Below are 22,316 nucleotides of genomic sequence, written 5' to 3'. Positions count from 1 at the left end.
GCTCTGGCTTTGATGTGGGCAGCTGTGAGCTTGATGGGCCCCTCAATTTAGTTCCTTCGAGGGCATCCACCCTGTTCTTCAAGTTCTCATATAGGCCCATAAGAACGCTGAGTTGTTGCCTGATTTCGATACACTCCTTGCATCGCGCACACACAAAGACATCCCCCATGGCAATATCATGTCCCATACCTGAATGCTCCACAAACATCATGCAAGCTGTGCAGTTTAAAAGGCTGTGATTCAGAAGGCAACTGCCCCCTTCAGTTCTCATCTGAGCCACAGCTCTTCCATTAGCTTGAGCCTTTTGTTTTGCTGCTCTGGTCTGAGTCATGATTTCTTTTAATTTAAATAAAATTTCAATTTCAGTATATAACCCTAACTTATCTCCCAACGCAGTTATAACGGGATATATATTTTTTAGTGTCAAGTATTAATTATCTCAGAGTTCCCTTTATATAACTTCCGTATCAGTTATGTATTAATTAATTATGTTACGTTTGTAATCTAAGTCGGCATATGTATTTAGTTAAAAGTACAATTTAAATGCCAACGAAGTGCAACAAGTTTAATAGATTTTACCAATCACTGAAAATATTATAACCTATACTATACTAACGCTATCTAGGTTCGGTATATAACGATCCGTATGACAAAGACAAAGGCGGGAAGTTACGAACGGTAAATCTATGGACACTTAAGTATTAATTAACTTTCAACTCTCGCTGTCTCAATTCAGAATAAATTAATGAATCTTACTAGGTCTATAAGCTACTTACAAAAAATAATTTCGTGTAAAAAATATTCAATAAGCGGCTAAATATGGCTGAAACAACTCTACAGTAACTTCATCTTCCCCCGGAGCTTTCCGATTCTTCATTTTCTTCAATGCATGTTCTACCTCATCAGGAAGAATATTGGGTATGTCGTATGTGTTGCTACTTTGCAATCCATGTTCCCCACTGCTGGTATCATTCCCTCGTTCCTTGTATAATTCTCTATAGTAGTCTTCTGCTATTTGAATTATGCCTTCTCTGCTGTTTATAAGTACCCCATCGCTATTCTTCAGTTTCAGTATCATTTGTCTTTCTGTATTACTGCTCATGGCTGCTGATTTAAATCCTTTGTTTTCTCTTAATGCTTGTTCTACTTTTATTGTGTTAAATCTTCTTATGTCCTCTCTGAGTCTCTTTCTAATGGCTTTGCATAACTCAGTATACTCAATTTTCTCCCTGTCAGTGTTTTTCTTGCTTTTCATTTGTCGTCTTCGGTTCATCATGACAAGTGTTTCTTGACTAATTTTTTCTTCTTTGGATTTCTGTTTCCTATTTCTTGGGCTTTATCACTTTCAGAAAGTTGTAATATTCCTCTTCGATATCTTGGTCCTGAGCAGTCTGCAGAAGCTCAAACTTGTTCTTAAGTTCCAGTACATACTGCTTTTTCTCCTCCACTGTTATTTCAAAGACCTTTGTATTATTTACTCGAGTCAGTTTTTTCCTTTCCTTTCATACATCTATATCAAGCGTACATCTTACCATTCTGTGATCACTTCCAACATTTACCTTATTCAGGACGGTAACATCATTCATAATATATCTTCTGTTAGTGAGGATGAAGTCGATTTCATTAGTTGTTAATCCATTTGGACTCTTCCATATCCACTTTCTGTTCACCCTTTTCTTGAAAAAAGTGTTCATTACTGACAGTCCTTGAGATTCCGCAAATTTCACAAGTCTTTCACCTCTTTTATTTCTTTCACCAATTCCAAAATTTCTTATAGTTCCTCTTTCTGCACTGTTTTGCCTTTTTCCAACCTTAGCATTGAAGTCCCCCATAATAATAGTGTAGTGGGTTTTCTGCTCATCTAGAAGACTCAATTTCAGTGTACATTTCTTCAACCTCTTCATCATCATGGCTCGATGTTGGTGCATAAATCATTATAATCTTTAGCTTGTACCTCTTAGAAATCTTGAACATTAGTCTTGACAGCCTTGGTGATGTATTTTGAGAATAAATACACCAAATTAAAAGAATAAATACACCAAATTAATCATAAAATCACAAAATAATGCTATACTACTAAATTTAAATCAAAAGTTTTAGAAAAACAATAATTTCAAATCAATAAATAAGAAAAATCCACTTAGCGGCTTTGAACACGCTGGCCCCTACCAGCCTCGTCAGCAGACTCGAAATGCTTTTTGTTTTTTTTGGTGAAAGTTATTCTTGCACTTCTTCTATTGGAATGAGCAGCAGCCTGGAAAACAAGATGCAGGGTATTTTGGAGAGTGCTTGGATTCATTGCGGTACTAGTAAACACATGGGTTGGGTTAGGGTAGCTAAGAATAGGAACAGGTGCAGGTATACTTGCATGTACACCAGTGCTAGGAGTTTGGTAAATAAATTTGAGGTATTGCTCAGAACATCAAAGGCAGATATTGTTGGGATATCAGAGACGTGGTGTCACACAGATATAAGGAATGCAGAACTGGAATTTGGGGAGTACAATCTGTAAAGGAAGGATAGACAAGATAGGAAGGGAGGAGGGGTTATACTATTAGTTAAGAAACACATAAAATCCAAGGAAGTGAAGCTAGTGGACATCGCTGGACAGTGCAGTGTTGAGTCAGTTTGGTGTGACATAAGCATTGGGAGATTAAATTTGAGAGCAGGAGTGTGTTATAGACCTAATGACTCTGATGAGTATAATAAGGAACTGTACAGGGAAATAGAGTTGGCCAGTAAATCAGAGTCTTATAATGGGGGATTTTAACTTCCCATATATTGACTGGAATTTGTGGATTAGCATTATCATTAGTAGAGGCATTTGATGCAAGAAAGCAAGCTTATGCAGCATCAGCCAAAAAAAAAAAAAAAAACCCACTTCCACGTCACCCCTCTGTTCGTTCAGAATACCTGACCAGCTGATCCTTAAACTTATTTAGGCTATCAACCTCCACTACAAGGGATGGAAGTCTGTTTCACCAACCAACCACCCGCTGGCTAAAGGCAAATTTCCGCACGTCTGTCCTACATCTGTCTTTCCTCAATTTGAATTTATGCCCTCTCAGGTGATTATTCTGAGCTAGAAGAAGAATCCCATCAGCATTGAGCATGCTCAAACCATTCAAGGCTTTATACACCTCTATCAGATCACCTCGCTGGTGCCTAGGCTCCAGACACTGTAATTTGCAAAACTTAAGCCTTTCTTTGTAAGAGCACCCCTTTGTTCCATTCACTAATCTTGTTGCCCTTCTCTGTACTGGTTCCAGCAGCTCTACATCCTTCTTGAAATGAGGCCTCCAGACCTGTATACAGTACTTTATGTGTGGCCTGACCATTGCCTTATACAAGGGAATAATCACCTCCTTATCCCTGCTGGAAAAATTCCTGCACAACCACCCCCAAGTCCCTTTCATTCTCTACCACTGTCAGTGTTGTACCACAGAGTTGATACGTTGCCCTGGGGTTGCTGTTTCCCATGTGTAGTACTTTATATTATTTGTCAATGTTATACTTCATTCGCCACCTCTCAGCCCATCTGCTCAACCTTTCCAGATCCTGTTGCAGCAGCATAGTGTCAGTAGTGTCCTTGACAACCCTGCCAACCTTTGTATCGTCTGCAAACTTGGACATTAAGCTTGATATACCATCATCAATATCATTTATAAATACAGAAAACAATAATGGATCCAACACTGAGCCCTGAGGGACTCCACTAATAACATTAGTCCCCGATGAGCAGTGTCCATTAATTACCACCCTCTGTCTTCTCCCCCTCAACCACCCCTTTATCCATAGCAGCAATTTGCCTCCAATGTCACACTGCTCCAATTTGTGTAGCAGTCTTCCATGTGTAACAGTATCAAAAGCCTTTCTAAGATCCAAATATACAAATATCAAAGTTATTCCCTGCATCCAGTTCTTTTGTGACTGCATCATAATATCCAATCAAATTGGTCAGGCAAGACTTCCCCTTAACAAAACCATGCTGTGTCCGAGCTATAACTGAAGTCTTGTCTAAATGATCCTGCAGTGCTTCTTTAACCAGTGCCTCCATTAATTTTCCTGGAACAGAAGTTAAGCTCACATGTCTATAATTACTTGTGTCAGCCTTTGATCCTCCTTGTGAATTGGGGTCACATTTGCACATTTCCAGTCTATGGGTACCTCCCCTGAGTCCAAGGAAGCTCTCATAATTATGGCTAAGGGTTTGCTTACTTCCTTTGCTGCCTCCTTTAATATAACTGGATAGATCCCATCCACCCCGGGTGCCTTTCTTGTGTTTATCTTCAACAGTTTCTCCTCCACTTTACTCCCAGTTATTTCAAGATTCTGTAGCTTACTGCTAGAGTTGAATACACCTCTGGCATTCCCCTCGCGGGTTGGTCACTCGCACACTAGCAAGGCTTTTGGGGATTTATTGGATCGATTGTTTTCTTCATCAGCATATTCGGGAGACAACTAGAGGGAGTAATGCTCTTGATCTGATTATCAGTAGTGATTCTTCATGCATTAAGAATCTGCAGATAAAGGAACCACTAGGTGGCAATGTGCTGAAGTGAGATTTATTCAAAGAGGAATCTACCATCGGGGGTAAACAGAAAGGTTTTTGCTTTCGTAAAGGTGACTATGGTGGTCTGAGGTAGTATTTAAATTCTGTATGGTGGGACCAACTGATGATGTTACCAACAGCAAATTCAAAATGGGAAGCATTCAAAGTATTTATCTTGGAAGCTACTAGGCTCTACATACCAATTAAGAAATATTGTTCAAGGTTTAGGCCTAAATGGATGTCAGATGAACTAATGAGGCATGTGGCAAGAAGAAAAATGCATGGGATACATATAAATTAATGGGTTACATGGAAGCCTATGATAGATGTAAGCTGGTCTTTTAATCAAGTTACAAAGGAGATTAGACAAGCAAAGGCAGATTATGAGAAATCTTTGGGAATGGATGCAAAGAAACACAGCAAGGAGTTCTTTACCTATGTAAACTCTAGAAGGAAAGGGATGAATCAGATTGGTCCTCTGGATATTGATGGTTCAACTGTTGATGATCCTCCTTAGGTGGCTAACAAACTAAATGAGTATTTTGCATCTACATTCACCCACGAGGAGTTGTTCATAGGGGGGAGAAGTCGTTGAGGTGAGTTAAACTCTGGCAGCGAGCTGGATGATTTTGTAATAACTGAGAGGAAAGTGGAGGAGAAATTATTGAAAATAAACATAAAAAAGGCACCCAGGGTGGACAGGATCTATCCAGTTATATAAAAGGAGGCAGCCTCACCTGCCTCACCTCCTTTGTAACTTGGTTACAGATCAACTTGTATCTATCATAGGCTTCTGGGTCACGTGTTAATTTGTATGTATCCCATGCATTTTTCTTCTCTGCCATATGTCTCATTAGTTCATCTGACATCCATTTAGGCCTGATCGTTGAACAGTGTTTCTTAGTTGGTATGTAAAGCCTTAACTTCCCAGATAAGTTCTTTGAATGCTTCCTATTTTGAATTTGCTGTTGGTATCATCATCAGTTGGTCCCACTGTATAGAATTTGAATACTGTCTCAGACCATCGTAGTTGCCTTTACGAAAGCTATAACCCTTCCCCTTACCCCTGATGGTAGTTACCTCTTTGAGTAAATCCCATTTCAGCACACTGTGATCACTGCCACCTAGTGGTTCCTTTATCTACAGATTCTTAATGCATGAAGACTCACTACTAATAATTAAATGAAGAGTATTACTCCCTCAAGATGCCTGCCGAACATGTTGATGTAGAAAACAATCATCCAATAAATCCAGAAAAGCCTTGCTAGTGTGTGAACAACCAACCCACAAATTCCAGTCAATATCTGGGAAATTAAAATCCCCCATTATAAGACTCTCCTGATGTACTGGCCCACTCTATTTCCCTGTACAGTTTCTTATTATACTCATCAGAGTCATTAGGCCTATAGCACACTCCTACTCTCAATTTTGATCTCCCAGTGCTTATGTCACACCAAACTGACTCGATACTGCACTGTCCAGCGATGTCGACTGGCTTCACTTCCTTGGATGTTGTGTGTTTCTTAACTAATAGCATAACCTCTCCTCCCTTCCTATCCTGTCTATCCTTTGTGTAGACCTTGTACTCTCCAAATTCCAGTTCTGCATTCCTTATATCTGTGTGACACCACGTCTCTGAAATCCCAACAATATCTGCCTTTGATGTTTTGAGCAATACCTCAACTTCATCAAATTTATTTACTAAACTCCTAGCATTGGTGTACACGCAAGTATACATGCATATGTTTCTATTCTTAGCTACCCTAACACAACCCATGTGTTTACTTGTATCGCAATGACTCCCTGAAATATCCTGCATCTTGTTTTTCAGGCTTCTGCTCATTCCAATAGAAGCAGTGCAAGAATCTCTTTCATCTCTGCCAGTGGCTATTGTTAATCTATTAATCTTTGTCTGCCCCCAAGCTAGCAGTTTTCTGACCCACCTAACACTGTCTTGATAGCATGAGCAAATAATCTTGCATCCTTTCTATTTAAGTGTATTCCATCCCTGTAGAAGTAGTCTCTCCTGTTAACAAGTACAGTCCAGGCTGAAAAAAAATTCTACCCCTTGAGCCTTGCACAATCTTTCCAGGGCCAAATTGATCGAAAAGGCTCTCATCATATACTCCCTCCTATCGTTCTGGGCAGAATTGCAGACACTTTCAAATTCAACCCTAATTCTCAGCCTTTTTTCAAGTGACCTGTGTTTGTTACGTAATTCTGCCCGGTCTCCTACTCTTGATATCATTAGTGCCAACGTGTTCAACTATATCACCTTTTGTGCCCTTAAAAGATGATATCCGCTCTACAACATCATCAACCTTTGCCCCCGGCAGACATACCCTGGTCCTCATACCCTTGTCCTGCTCCACCTATCCTTTTTACAAAGCATTTTCCCCGTTTCCCTGACAATAGAGTCACCAACAACTACTACTATTATACTCATCAGAGTCATTAGGCCTACAGCACACTCCTACTCTCAGTTTTGATCTCCCAATGCTTATGTCACACCAAACTGACTCGACACTGCACTGTCCAGCGATGTCGACTGGCTTCACTTCCTTGGATTTTATGTGTTTCTTAACTAATAGCATAACTCCTCCTGCCTTCCTATCCTTTCTGTGGACATTGTACTCCCTAAATTCCAGTTCCGCATTCCTTATATCTGTGTGACACCACATCTCTGATATCCCAACAATATCCGCCTTTGATGCTTTGAACAATACCTAAAATTCATCAAAATTCTTCAAACTCCTAACATTGGTATACACGCAAGTATACATGCACGTGTTCTTTTTCTTAGCTACCCTAACACAACCCATGTGTTTACTTGTATCGCAATGATTCCCAGCAGTTTTTGAAATATCCTGCATCTTGTTTTTCAGGCTTCTGCTCATTCCAATAGAAGCAGTGCAAGAATCACTTTCACCTCTGCCAGTGGCTACTGTTAATCTATTAGTCTTTGTAACCCCCTCAGGCTAGCAGTTTTCGGACCCACCTAACACTGTCTTGATAGCATCAGCAAATATTTTGCACCCTTTCTATTTAAGTTAGTTAGTTAGTTATTTGGTTTTTTTTTTAGGAGCATTAGCAACTAAGGCCATATTGCTCCGGATATGCGGTGGTCATTCCCTGACCTTTCCGCATCATCCATATTTGGTGGTGACGGGCTCGAACCCCGGTCTAATCAAGAAGCGTGTGCTACGCACTGCTGCTCCTTCCCACCTGGCTACTGAGGCGCCTCTATTTAAGTGTATTCCATCCCTGTAGAAGCAGTCTCTCCTGTTAACAAGTACAGTCCAGGCTGAAAAAAAAATTTACCCCTTGAGCCTTGCACAATCTTTCCAGGGCCGAATTGGTTGGCAAGGCTCTCATCATATACTCCCTCCTATCGTGTCTGGGCAAAATTGTAGACGCTTTCAAATTCAACCCTACTCTTGATATAATTAGTGCCAACAACTATATGACATTTTGTGCCCTTAAAAGATGATATCCGCTCTACAACGTCATCAACCTTTGCCTCTGGCATACATACTCTGGTCCTGTTCCACCTATCCTTTTTACAAAGCATGTTCCCCATTTCCCTGGCAATAGAGTTACCAAGAACTACTAGTTCCTGTGGAACCATCGCATTCTGCCTTGGGGTGGAAGCTTGTTTAGAAAACCTTTATGCCAAACTATCGAAAGCCTGCTGAATTCTGATGGGATTGTTCCGTTTGCTCAGATTACAAACCTGAGGGGGTATAAATTCAAATTGAGGAAAGACAGTTGTAGAACAGATGTGCAGAAATTTACTTTTAGCGAGCAGGTGGTTAACTGCTGGAAAAACCTTCCTACGTTGTTGTGGAAGTTGATAGCTTAAATAAATTCAAGGAGGACCTGGATAAACTCTTAAAGGGAATGGTTATGTGAAATAGTTTATATTTATTTTTTTTGCTGATGCTACATAAGCTCATTCACTTGTTTTTTTGAACCACATGCCTCAATATCACTACTACTACAATGCCGATGAAACAGGACTTTTTTTTTATAATTTGACACCTGACAATACATTTAAATTGAAAGGGGAAAAATGTGTTGAAAAATTAAAAGTGGAAAAAATCAAAGGCTCGCTTGACAGTGCTTGTATGTTCAAATGCGACATCAATTTTACAACCAACGGACATAGGTATAATCAAGAGTTTGGAAGTGTTTTAAAAGATTTCTGGTTCTACCTCTGATCAGTCAAACAGAACAGAAACCTACCGAGTCTATATCGATATTGGATGGTATAAATTTATTGAATGATGCGTGGAACAACGTTACTTCGACAACTATATCGAATTGCTTCAAGAAATCTAAATTAAATTTAAATGAAATTTCAATTGTCGATGAAGAAGATGGAAACGAAGAAAACAACTTGCCATTATCTGAATGGTTGCTATGTAACAATGTTGTAGGTTTTAATACAGATAACATCAATGAATTGTTACGAGTCGATGACAACTTATTAATTAGTGGTCTTCCTAGAGAGTGACGTTGTAGAAACTGTGCTCAACAAAGACGATAATGATGATGGTAAAGACGATAAATGTGATGATGATATGATGACAGTTTGAAAGTGAATCCAAATCAGTGCCGACAATCTCACAAGCTCAAGGTGCAATGAACACAGTCATTTTTTTTGAAGGAACTGAGGCAAGAATGAGATTTTTTAACGTGTTGTGTTTTAAAGGGAAACTTGAGAAGTATCAAAGTGAAATCTTTAAAATAAACATCAAATTTAAGATTCATAAATAAAGACTAATTGAAATCGTGTTTATTATTAAATAGTATTATTTTTAATTACAGAGAAATAAATTGTGATTAGTATTAAGTGTATGGTTTTAAAATTAAAGACAAATGAATTGTGTTTAATATATTAAGTGTATTGTAGTTTATCATATTAATACAAATAATATGTAAGTATATACAGTACTTATATTATTTTTTTCTCTCTAATTATTTCTTTTGTTTTTTGGATCTATCTTTTTATCAAGTTATTGAGAATTTCAAAAAAATAGAGTGTGTGTGTGTGTGTGTGTGTGTGTGTGTGTGTGTGTGTGTGTGTGTGTGTGTGTGTGTGTGTGTGTGTGTGTGTGTGTGTGTGTTAAAGAATTGGTTGCGGATATTCCAGAGGTTGAAGTTGTTTGTGCAGGACAAGGTTTCTCAAATTGGAAGGTGGATTGCAATGTGCTATCATCAGCAAAACTATGTGCAGGATTTCCAGTCAATGAAGAAGGTCGTTAATATATAAGAGGAAAAGAGTGCAAGAAAGAACTGAACATTGGGGAAAACTGCCATTAGTGGAGAAGTTTGAAGAGAGTGAGCCATCTACCATCACCTGCAGTGACACATCACCCCTAAATACAAAAAATAGTTGGCAAACCATAAGATGGAAACTTATTTAGAAGACCTTTGCGACAAACATGATCAGAAGGCTGTGAAATGTCAAGGGTAACTGCGTGATCAATTTCTGTGGACAAATTCAATTTTACCAAAATTGAATTTGTCCATAGCGGGATAATATAGGACAGAATATTGTCACTGGATTGACATTGACGGAATCCATACTGGAAATCTTTGATCAGATGGAAGTTTTCTAGATGGTTAATTGATTTCTCCATTACTTTAGAAATAGCAGAAGTAAGTGAAATGGGGTGATAATTGGAGGGGTGGGATTTGTCACCTTTTTTAGGAACTGGCTGTAAGTGACCAAATTGCCAAGCAGTTCCTTATTTGTAAAATTCCTTGGCTGAAGTGGCAATAGAACCATTTAGTCCTGACAGAGGTTGGAATAGAGATGAACAAAAGTTGTAGCCAATAGCTTTGGCAAGAAACCAGAATGCTCGATTACCATTTGAACAAGAAACATTTTCTTCTCTTAGACTGTTCAATATCTTGTTTGGACTGATTGATAACTGCTTTGGAATTGTTGTGAGCTGTGGTGTAGGCAGAAAATGAACCTGGAGATATGGAAACAAGCCAATTATGATATGCCAGATTCTCATCTTGAACAGCCTTGGCACATTTATTGGAGAACCAGGGTTTAGATAAAGGATGAGATTATAAGGTGGAGTGTGGAATAATGAATATTTATCCCTTCAAGAATAATTTCACTGACACAATCTGAGAGAACGTTGACATCAGAAGATTTTAAACAGTATCTGACCAAGGAAAAGAAGAAAAAAAATCTCGCAGATCATCCCATTTTGAATTCTTCTAATGCCTAACAATGCAAGGTTGAGAATGGCCACAAGAGAAAGTTTCCATTCGGGTAGACACCATAAATGTGTTGTAATCTCAGGTTCAAGTTCCACTCACCTTGACTGTGTGGTTAGGATTGTCTGATTTTCTTGTAAGTAAATGAACAATCTGTGCGCCGTCATTAGTAATTGCAATAGCCTCAACATCTCAACCAGCTGGGTACGTGTGACTAGAAAACTGAAGCCAGCTGGAGTTGTGAACATTAAAATCACCAAGGAAAATTACCTCATTGTTAGGAAAGTTGGACTGGAGAAAGTCATGTTTTAAAAAGAAAAAGTCAGGGTTCTAAGTAATTAGGCTGGCACCTCCATAGCCAGCTGGGCAGAAGCAGTAGTGCGTAGCACACGCTTCTTGATTAGACCGGGGTTCGAGCCCGTGACCACCAAATACAGAGGATGCGGAAAGGTCAGGGAATGACCACCAATATGGCCTTAGTTGCTAATGCTCCTAAAAACCAAATAACAACAAGTAATTAGTGGAGTTGGAAGAATGATAGAGGTAACATATAATTTTGACAGAATGTGGTAGAGAGAGAGTTTTTAAGCCAGAGGAGATCCCAAATCTCTGACAGCAAATATCACCACTTTTAAAGTGAAAAGAATTGCATATTTAATAATATGGACAATTGAGATGAGCAGTGGTTGAATCAGCCGATAATTGTGATTCTCTCAGAAAAAGTACATGTGGTATGGCAGACTCTAAGTGGAAATAGATGTAATCGAGGTTGGAACTGAGACCACATATATTTGTGAAACGAATGAAGAAGTGTTTGGGAGGTTTAGATATTTTTGTGTATATGTTTGTTCTATTAGTTTGACATTTCATGTTGTACTCAGAAGTAAGCAAAGATGGTGAGGACATGCTGTATGAAGTTATGAAATTTTTGGATATGGCATACACATGGCAAGAATGTTCCCAGCTCCATGAAATGACGTGGCTTTGACAATGACCCCCACCCCTGCATATACACTATTCATACTCCCTCCAGTTGCTATCTGGCAGAGTAGATAGTGTGAGATTATACTCTAGCTGATCTGGAAACCTCCTAGGTAATTGTCTAGTCACTGGCTGGCCACTAGATAGTTACCAATAGGTGGACTATCTAGTGGCCAGCCAGCAAACACCTATTTAGAGCTGTACTCTCAAAATGTAAGGAAGATTCGATCCCGCCCTGGTGTCTGTCATAACTCAAAAGACATCAATCATACTGCATGATGGAAAACTTGGGGGAGGTTGCTGGAGCTTTGCTCTGTAGGCTAAACCTGGGTTCCACCACTTCATGCCTCCAATAAGCAAAGTGGTGGTATTGCACCCGTTGATGATTGTCATCTACTACCTAGCATTATCTAGTAGCACAGAGGGGTGGCATTCCTCTTTGTGGAGCTGGTGCCACACCTCGACCCCTGCTGATTTCGCACCTGGATGGTCACCTTAACTGTGCTTGGTGCTGCATTTCAGGACTTGTGCATGGGGTGTATACCAGGGTTATAACAGTCCTACCATTGTGAAGGTGCAAGCAGAGGATTTGACTGTTGCTGACTGACCGAACTTTGCCAAAATTAGGTCCGATTCTTCTTGATTGTTATCTGAATGATTCCATTGATTGTTATCTGAATATCAGTTCCATCAATGTTTTGGACTCTTAAGTAGCGTGCATAGCTTGGCATACCAGAGAGAATGTCTGTGACAGCCTTGATGACCCCTCCATCCAATTCACTCCTTTAAGGGCAGTGCTCTCTTCATGTCCTTGAACTCGTCCATCAAAGCAAAATTTCTGCTTGACTTCACCACCCAGCAAATGCAGTTACTAGAAGTTCTGACTTTCTAGACCCTTCGGAGCTTTAAATGTTTTTCTGAAATAGGAGGCAGAGAAGGTGGATGATAAGAGATAAATGTGGAGGTAACTTACTTCTGAGAATTTTGTTTATTTTAATAAATGCAATTTTGTTTTATTTATTTGTTATTAGAATCATTTTGACTATATCTTACAATAAATTGCCTTCTGAAACTAGTATTTCCTAAATTCAAAAGTTCCAAAAATTGGAAAATGTCAATTTAGAAAATAGGGACATTTGATATTATATAAAAAACATTATGGGAATCGTATTGTCTTGAAAATTGACATTGTCTCGAAAGTTTATGTTGGACAGACCACTTGTGTAATTGAATTTCGCTAATATTCTTAAAGTCAAGCCTAATAAGGTTGGTGAGGACTTTTTGCTTATATCATCTTCAAAGGGGAAGCGAACACATGTCAAAGGCCGTATTTGTATGGCCCAGGCACGTTCCATTGTAGTATTTAAAAAGCTCAGTGGAGGGGGGGGGTGTTGTTTAAGTAGGCGAAACAAAGAGAAAGAGGATAGAAGGAAAATTCCTGCTTCTTTGTATTTCACTAATAGTATAGGAATTTGAAAATTTAGATTAAGAACAGCTTAAAGGACTTTTTTGGAGGAAAGGATATGAAAGTTTTCACATGCCACTTTCATAACTTTTCCTGCAAAAAAAAACCCTTTAAGCTGTTCTAAATCTCTAAATTTTCAAATTCCCAAACTGTTATTGATATATGAGAGGGTAGGAATTTTCCTTCTATCCTCCTCCTCCTCTTTCTTTTGCCTACTTAAACAGCCCCTCCCCTGTGCTTTTGAAATACTACAATGGAATGTGCTTGGCCCATATAAATATGTCCTTTGATACGTTTGCTTCCCCTATGAAGGTGGTATAAGCGAAAAGCCTTCAACAAAGTCCAATTTTACGAATATTAGCGGGTCTCGATTATACTAGTTGTCTATCCAATATGTTTTGGAGAATAGGCATATAGTGCTGTGCACATAATTTTTTTTTTTTTTGGAGATCATGAATTTTTTGTCCATATTTGCGCTTCCCACTATGCAAATATAGCAACACTTAATCACGTAATTCTGTTTCTTTATAATTTGAGAATTCCTAAATGTGATACTTGAAAATACCAAGTCTCTAGGTCTAGTTGCTTGATACCTCCTGCAAAGTGAGGTCTTGTTTTATTTACATTAACTTATTATGTAAACTAATATATTTTTAAGATTTGTCTTTATATATGTTTCTTGGCAGTTGTAGCATTTTGCAGAAAATGAGGATTGCTATAATAGGGCAAAGTACTTTTGCTAGTGGAGTGTACAAGTTACTAATTCAACAAGGGCATAAAGTTGTAGCTGTTTTTACTGTTCCTGATCAAGGAATTAGAGAAGATCCATTGGGTAATTTTTATTGATCCAATTTAAAATAGTGATCACATTTTAATTTTTCATCTTATTTGAAAAGATTTGTTGGCTAAGGTAAAGAAAGCCAACATGAGAACCACGGGAAATTTTGGGAAAACTTATTGGGCAAAATCATTTCAAATCAATAGTTTTTCTCATTATTAAAAGCAGCTTATCGGAGTTTACGAGTGTAATGCCTTCACAGCTGAAATTTACTTACAGGTACACCCTTCAGACTGCCTCAGCTCAGTCTTAGGGTGTTTATCCCCCCTTTCCTGCTGTTTTAACCCAATATGAAAATTACTTCTGCAGATGGTGTGTGTTATCGATAGTGGCAGTAGAAGTCGTTTTGCTATCGAAATAAAACAGCGGGAAGGGGAGATAAACACCCCTAAGACTGCAGCAGTCTGGAAGGTGTACCCTTAAGTAAATTTCAGCTGCAAAGGCATTCCACTTATGAACTCTGATAAGTTGCTTTTAGTAATGAGAAAAAAACTAATCAATACATCATTATTGACTTCTACTGCCATTATCGATAACACGCACCATCTGTTTACCGAGAATGAAGGAAAAAATTGTGGTAGCGGGAAACGATTTTGTCTGGTACATTTTCCCACAATTTCTCGTGGTTCTCATGTTGGCTTTCTTTATCTTCGCTGATTTGTTTTTCTTTCAAGAATACTTAAGATAACCTGCAATAGAGAAATTACTTTAACAGTATGACGTTAACACTTTAAAGGTGTTGTATATGATAAAAATTTAGAGAATGTCTTCAATATTAAAATTTTCAGATTGAAGCAAAATTATTTTAGATAGTTCGTTTAATTTGATACCAGGGAATGGGTATCAAATTAAACAATGTGTATTTGTAATTAGTACCATGAATTGATTAAGAGTTGGAAGGAATGAAGGAACTTGTTGATACCGGATTGAAATTTGCAGTTTTCCAAGAAATGTGTTTAGTGGAAAATAACAAACTTTTGTGAAAATAGAAAATTTCACATTAATTTGTAAAATGAATACATTCCATTCTGTTTTTTGACGTTCTGTACATTTCAATTTTTGAGGAATTTGAGATGTATCTAACCCTTTATGAATTTAAGTAATGAGGGAAAATGGTTTTGACAAAAAAAAAAAATAATATAATAAAATAAAAATCCATGAATATTAGGAGATAAAATTCTTTTATTCATTTCATTAAATTACAGTAGGCTGAATATTCATAACATGGGTAAATTTTTTTTTTTTTTTTAAGATGCCTCTATCTGAAACTAAGTTTAGTGTAGAATTTCAGGAAAGTAATTAGGAAATTCATCAAAACCATCAGAATTTGTAGTTTGGTGGAAGCTTTGGTGGATAATTGATGAGACCATTCCTCCAGGAAGGCTTAACCCCTGAAATTTTTTTTTTTTCCCTTTTTTTTTGTTTCAGTTAAGAATGAACATTTCTCACTGGAAAAAAATATTCCCTTTTTATGTGTATTGCAGTTGCAACTCCCATTATGTTAATCTTCAGTGGTTTATTTCTTTAAAGTACTATTTTGTCAGTTATATTACCCAGATCTTTAAACTTTCTAGTTTGATTTTGAAATATGCAGGGTTTGTTTTTATAATGAATTGTATAACTTTTTAAAAATATTTTGTGTATTCCACCTTCTTAAGCATTTAATATTCTGTGTTATAAGCATTACCAAAATTGACACTTAATATCCAGTTATCTAACATATGGTTAAGTGCGAAAGCATCAATTAACATAGTTATCTACCAAAGTAGTTAAGTTAAATTGGCATCGTTTTGATTATATCTCATATTGTGAATACTTTCACAATATGAGATATAAAGTTGTGAAAGTATTGTGAATACTTTCACAACTAGTTGCCATGGTATTGTATTACCTCGAATAAGTAACACTTCACCAATGGAATGGCGTAGTGAAGTGTTACTCGAATAAGTAGCACTTCACTACTGCACACCTTCAGACATCTCTCATATTGTGAAGTTATACTTCATAATATGAGAGATGCCCCATACCCATAGACTGGAGATGTGCAGATGTAACCCCAATTCACAAAGGAGGATCAAAGGCTGACACAAGTAATTACAGACCTGTTAGTTTAACTTCGGTTCCAGGAAAATTAATGGAGGCACTGCTTAAAGAAGCACTGCAGGATCATCTGGACAAGAATTCAGTTATAGTTCAGACACAACATGGTTTTGTTAAGGGCAGGTCTTGTCTGACCAATTTGATTGGATACTATGATGTAGTCACAAAAGAACTGGATGCAGGGAATAACTTTGATATTTGGATCTTAGAAAGGCTTTTGATACTGTTGCGTATGGAAGACTGCTGCACAAATTGGAGCAGTGTGGCATTGGAGGCAAATTGCTGCTATGGATAAAGGGATGGTTGAGTGGCAGAAGACAGAGAGTGGTAATCAATGGACACTGCTCAACGTGGACTAATGTTATTAGTGGAGTTCCTCAGGGTTCAGTTTTGGGTCCATTATTGTTTTCTGTATTTATAAATGATATTGATGATGGTATATCAAGCTTAATGTCCAAGTTTGCAGAAGATAAGAAGGTTGGCGCGGTTGTCAAGGACACTACTGACACTATGCTGCTGCAACAGGATCTGGAAAGGTTGAGCAGATGGGCTGAGAGGTGGCAAATGAAGTTTAACATTGACAACTGTAAAGTACTACATATGGGAAACAGCAACCCCAGAGCAACGTATCAACTCTGTGGTACTATGCTGACAGTGGTAGAGAATGAAAGGGACCTGAGGGTGGTTGTGCAGGCAGATATGAAGTTCTCTGAGCAGTGCAGATGGGCTGCAAGAGTAGCTCATGGTGTATTGTCAATGATATATAGGAATTTTTCTAGCAGGGATAAGGAGGTGATTATTCCCTTGTATAAGGCAATGGTCAGGCCACACCTAGAGTACTGTATACAGGCCTGGAGGCTTCATTTCAAGAAGGATGTAGAGCTGCTGAAACGAGTACAGAGAAGGGCAACAAGATTAGTGAATGGAACTAAGGGGTGCTCTTACTAAGAAAAGCTTAAGTTTTGCAAATTACAGTGTCTGGAGACTAGGCACCAGCGAGGTGATCTGATAGAGGTGTATAAAGCCTTGAATGGTTTCAGCATGCTCAGTGCTGATATGATTCTGCCTCTTGCTCAGAATAATCTCCTGAGAGGGCATAAATTCAAATTGAGGAAAGACAGATGTAGGATAGATGTGCAGAAATTTGCCTTTAGGCAGCGGGTGGTTGGTTGGTGGAACAGACTTCCATCCCTTGTCGTTGTACTTGATAGCCTAAATAAGTTTATGGCTCACCTTGACAGGTATTTCGAACGAACAGAGGGGTGAAGTGGAAGTGGTTATTTTCTATTTATTATTATTTTTTTTTTTGGCTGATGCTGCATAAGCTTGCTTTCTTGCATCAAATGCCTCTGCTAATGCTAATCACTTAAGATATTCCTTGATATTGCTGCATATTCTGCTTCAATAGCTTGCCATAATTCAGCAATTGTTGCTAGTTTTTTTTTATGAACTTTATCTTTGAGGTATCCCCATAAATAAAAATCCAGTGGCATTACATCTGATGAATACGGAGGGAACTCAACACTGCCTCCTCGTGCAGTCCATCTATTTGGGAAAGTTCCATCCAGATAAGCCCTTCCATTGCGATGAAAATGGGGAGGTGCCCCCGTCATGTTGAAAATAAATTCATCATCATCCTCAAATAGCTCACAAATGTGTGGGACTATTGATTCCTGAAGAAAATTGAGGTAAATAGCACCAATAACAGTTGCATAAAAAAGAATGGTCCAATAAAACCCAAGGTTGATAATCCCCACTACACTGTAATGCCTTGTAAATTCACATGTTGTTTCTCAGTAACGTGTGGATTCTCGGTTGTCCAGTACAAACAATTGTTGCGATTAATTGTACCATTCAACTTGAATGTTGTCTCATCACTCCAAATGATCTTATTGGCAAACAGCGTCCTCTGCATATTTTCTTAATCACCACTTGCAAAATACAACACTGCGATCAGGATCATCTTTGTTCAGGGTCTGCACTAATCTTGGAATGCAGCTTTTCCATTTTGCATGCTTTAGAATGTTATGTACACTGGATTTGGGGATTGCTGTTTCAAGAACAGCTTGTCGGACAGATTTCCTTGTTGTTTGTCAGAAAAGTTCCAGCACCTCTTGTGATCTCATGGGGCTCGTGGAGGTGCGAGGTCTTCCTGATCATTGCCTGTGTACATTGGCACCTCCGTAGCCAGGTTGGCAGTGCGTAGAACACGCTTCTTGATTAGACCGGGGTTCGAGCCCATGACCAATTACGGTGGATGCGGAAACGTCAGGTAACGACCACTGCATATACCCGGAGCAATATGGCCTTACTTGCTAATGCTCATAAAAACCAAATAATAACAACCTGTGTACATTTTACACAGTGTCATCTGCTTCAAACTTATCGCAAATATGCAAAATTGTGAGACGCGTTGGTGGTTCAGTGTGGTGTTCACTCATAAACTGTCTCTGGACTGCTTTGATATTTTCTTGACTTCCAGTACCACCTCAACACAAATTTCCACTGTTCAAACGTAAGTCTGGTCTTCTCTATTATTACCACCAACTTGCAACTGAAAAAAAAAAAGTTTACCGAGTTATGGGCTGATCAAGTGTGTATACATTTTTTTTTTGTGCAGTGTGTGTGTGTGTGTGTGTGTGTGTGTGTGTGTGTTATTATTTCGTTTTTGTATGAGTGTCGAAAAAGCCCATTATCACATTGGCCTTGATGTTTTTCACGCATAATTTAATTTTCCATAATTATAAAAAGATATTTAAAAAAATCACACTATACACTGAGTGGCACTTTATTAGATAATCCTGCCCCTTTTGTGAAATGAGCTTGTCCTTCAGTAACAGCATATGTTCTTACCATGTGATATAGAACTGATAGGAAGATATTTCTGTATGTGTGCAATTCAGCATTAGAATGGGCAAGATGAAAGTTTTAGGCAACTTTGAATGTGGCATAGTAGTTACTCATACTGGTATGAGTATCTTGGAAACTGAAGCTCTCCTGGCATTCTCATCTGTGTCCCATATATAAAGAGTGGTCCAATAATGAAGTAATATCCAGCCAACAGCGATCCTGTGATTGGAAATGACTCATTGATGTGAGAGCCACACGAACAAAGAATTATGCATGGTAACAGAAAGGCTACTGTGAGTCAAATAACAGTTGAGTAGAAGAGACATTTGAGAATGCCCAACTTGTATCTCATCATGAATGGCACATTGCTGCCTATAAAAACTGGCCTGGGTTCCACTCCTGTCAGCAAAAATAAGGAAGTATTGTTATAGTGGCTCAAAAATTCCAATATTGATGGAGGATTCAAAAAATGTTTCCTGGTCTGATGAAGTTCTGCTTCACCCTCATGGGAATATGGCAAAAACAAATTGAGTCCAGGTGTTAATAGTGCAGGCTGGTGGTGGCAGCGTAATGGTCATGGTGCACATTTTCTGACTGATAACAGGCAGCAACATTTGGGTGCCACAGGTTATCTGTAAATGTTTTCTGACCAGGCATATTCATGGCTGCAGTGTATTTCTGTGAATGAGTTCTTTGAACAGGATAATGTGCCATGTCACAGGGCCACAGTTGTATAGAGCTGGTTCCAAGAACATGGGATTGAATTTACCTTGTTGCAGTGACCTCTCCAGTCACCAACTATCAGAGAATTATGCAGTTCTAAAGTTGTGGTTTGATGTGTCATTCCATCATTTGGTATTTAAGGTCTGTATTTTTCTGAGGGTGATGCTAGTAATTCTATTATGATAAATGCTGATCATCATGGATTCGTAATGGAAAATTTTTTGGTCTCACAGCTTCAGCTTGCTCAAAAGTTAGCGTGGTTCCAACAGAATGGGACAACTGCTCGCACAGCACATATAAACATGTATTTGTTGTACCAGTTGTTTGGTGATGGCATGATTTTCCATTATGCTTAGCTGCATAATGAAAAATGATGACCTAGCTGGCCAGGTCTGATCAGGTAATCATTTTTCTAAGAATGGATTGAGAATTTCACAAAAAAAGATTCAAGAATATATTAACAAGCAAGGGTGAAAATTAAGTGATGCCATTTTTAAAACCAAGCAGCTAATAAAAATGCCTTAGCAATTGACTTAAATAATCTATATTAAAAACTTTTTTTTTTTTTTTTTATGTAAACCCCAAACACGAGAGGTATTAGAACCTATAGTACTTAGTACCGTGCTTGGGTTGGAGGTTGAGAAGACGAAAGAAAATATTTGTTGACATTGGATTTAAACTTCTGTAGACTGTAATTTTCAGGAAGTATGTATGAAGGAAGGTTGTTCCAGAAAACGACAGTTGAATGAATAAATGAGATGAAAAGTTGGTTCTGTGAGTTTGAAGTTGGACAGTAAATGGATGTTGGCTGATGGTGGCACGTGTTTGGATTGTTTTGAAAGAGAGAGCGGGAATTATAGAAGCCAATTCAGAAGAACAGTGTCCATGGAAATATCTGTAGAAGAGGCATGCAGCAAAAACAGCACGTCTATGAGACAGCTAGTGGAGAGACTCTGTTAGAGATGAATCATTAATTAACCTAACTGCCCTCTTCTGAACGGAATCAAAAAGAATGAGAGAGGTTTTGGGAGCACCACCCCAGATGTGGGAACAATATTCCATGGTAGGGCGGATTTGTGATTTGTACAGAGTGAACAGCTTTTTGGAAGAAAAGTAACGCCGAGAGCGAAAGAGAAAACCAAATTTTAGATACAGAGGAAGCAATATTTGTAATGTGCTTATGCCAAGAGAGATTAGAAGTCAAGGTCTTCTTCTTCTTTGGTCCTTAGCTGGCAGCTGGGGGAGGCGCTTGGCCATGCAACCAGTATGCTGCTGTAGGTGCCGCAGGGTTTCGGACTTTCTCTGTGATGTTCTTCCATACCTTACGATCCATGGCGTCAGTCCTGGCCTGGTTAAGGTCGAAACGTCGGCTCTTCGTCATTTTCCACTTGCTTGGCCCACGTTTTCCTAGGCGCGGTCCGTTGGATGCTCCATTGGGTGGGTCGTTGTCTCCAAAGGAGTGTGGATGGTATTCTGTTCGTGCCCATTCTACATACGTGGCCAAACCATCTAAGCCTTCGCTTCTGGATTTGGTCGGCAATGGTTGGTTGCTGTTGGCATCTGGTGCGGATGGTATCATTAGTGATGCGGTCGCGAAGAGAGATGCACAAGATCTGCCGCAGGCATCACATTTGGAATACCTCAAGTTTGTTCAAATCTAACTTGAGACAAATCCACGTTTCCTATCCGTAAAGAAGAATAGGCAGGATCAAAGTCCGGAAGAGTCGGATTTTAGTCTTTGTGGAAATGTTGGTCCTCTTCCACAGACACCATTTGAGCGAGGCGAACGCAGTGGCCGCCTGTCCAATTCTGCTGTGGATTTCCATGGTGGATGCAACTTTCTTCTCCTGGACCAGCAACCCAAGGTATTTAAAGTCCTGCACTTGCTCGATCTGGATGCCTTCGAGATAGATGGTGGCTTGCGACCCATCTGTTGTCAGGGCCTTTGTCTCACCAGCATTGATCTTCAAACCATATGGCCGGGCAATGCAGGCAATGTCGTAGAGGATGTCCGTGGCTTCAGCGTCGTTACCGGCAAGGATAGCACTATCATCAGCAAACATCAGGTCAGTCACACAGTGATCCTTGTCATATTGTGTGCCCTGTCTGTTTCTGAATGTTTGCCTCATAATGGCGTCGACCACGATGTTGAAAAGCAACGGGGAGGCTACATCCCCTTGGCGGACTCCAGTTTGGATGGTAAATTCCTCAGATAAATCGTTCTGGATGCGCACCTGGCTGGTTAAACCGTTGTATGCAGTTTGGAGGAGTGTGATGACTTTTCGAGGGACATGTTCAACCTCTAGTAGTTTCCATAAGGCAGGCCAGTGGACGCAGTCAAAAGCAGACTTAAAGTCAATGAAAACAATGACGGTTCGCTGTCCACACCGGATCCTCTCCTCCATCAGCTGACGAATGGCAAAGATTTGATCACAGCATCCTCGCCTGGGTCTAAATCGTGCCTGTTCTTCTCGACTGGTTTGCTCGCTATGTTTTTGCAGTCTTGGCTGGATGATCTTCATAAAGACCTTTCTGATGATGGAAAGGAGGCTGATGCCACGGTAGTT

The 22,316-nt window shown here is 39.1% G+C and overlaps 1 protein-coding gene across 3 annotated transcripts in view; it reads left to right on the top strand.

Annotated features, from left to right (window-relative positions):
* The window catches only part of LOC150078525 (mitochondrial 10-formyltetrahydrofolate dehydrogenase), a 910,691-nt gene that overhangs the window by 12,540 nt on the left and 875,835 nt on the right, over positions 1-22,316 (top strand). For 2 of the 3 annotated variants that reach the window (XM_090385282.1, XM_090385283.1), the window contains exon 2: positions 13,925-14,070. In XM_090385282.1, the coding sequence (XP_090241408.1) occupies positions 13,944-14,070 (127 nt within the window). In that variant the 5' untranslated portion in view covers positions 13,925-13,943. Of the gene's footprint in view, positions 1-13,924; positions 14,071-22,316 lie in introns of those variants that run through there. The other variant, XM_090385284.1, reaches the window with a different exon arrangement.

This window comes from Mastigoproctus giganteus, chromosome 11 (genome assembly GCF_048544385.1).
Source record: "Mastigoproctus giganteus isolate SK-2022 chromosome 11, ASM4854438v1, whole genome shotgun sequence".
Lineage (NCBI taxonomy): Eukaryota > Metazoa > Arthropoda > Arachnida > Uropygi > Thelyphonidae > Mastigoproctus > Mastigoproctus giganteus.
Note: the sequence above shows the minus strand (reverse complement) of the source record. Positions and strands in the feature narration are given on the sequence as shown.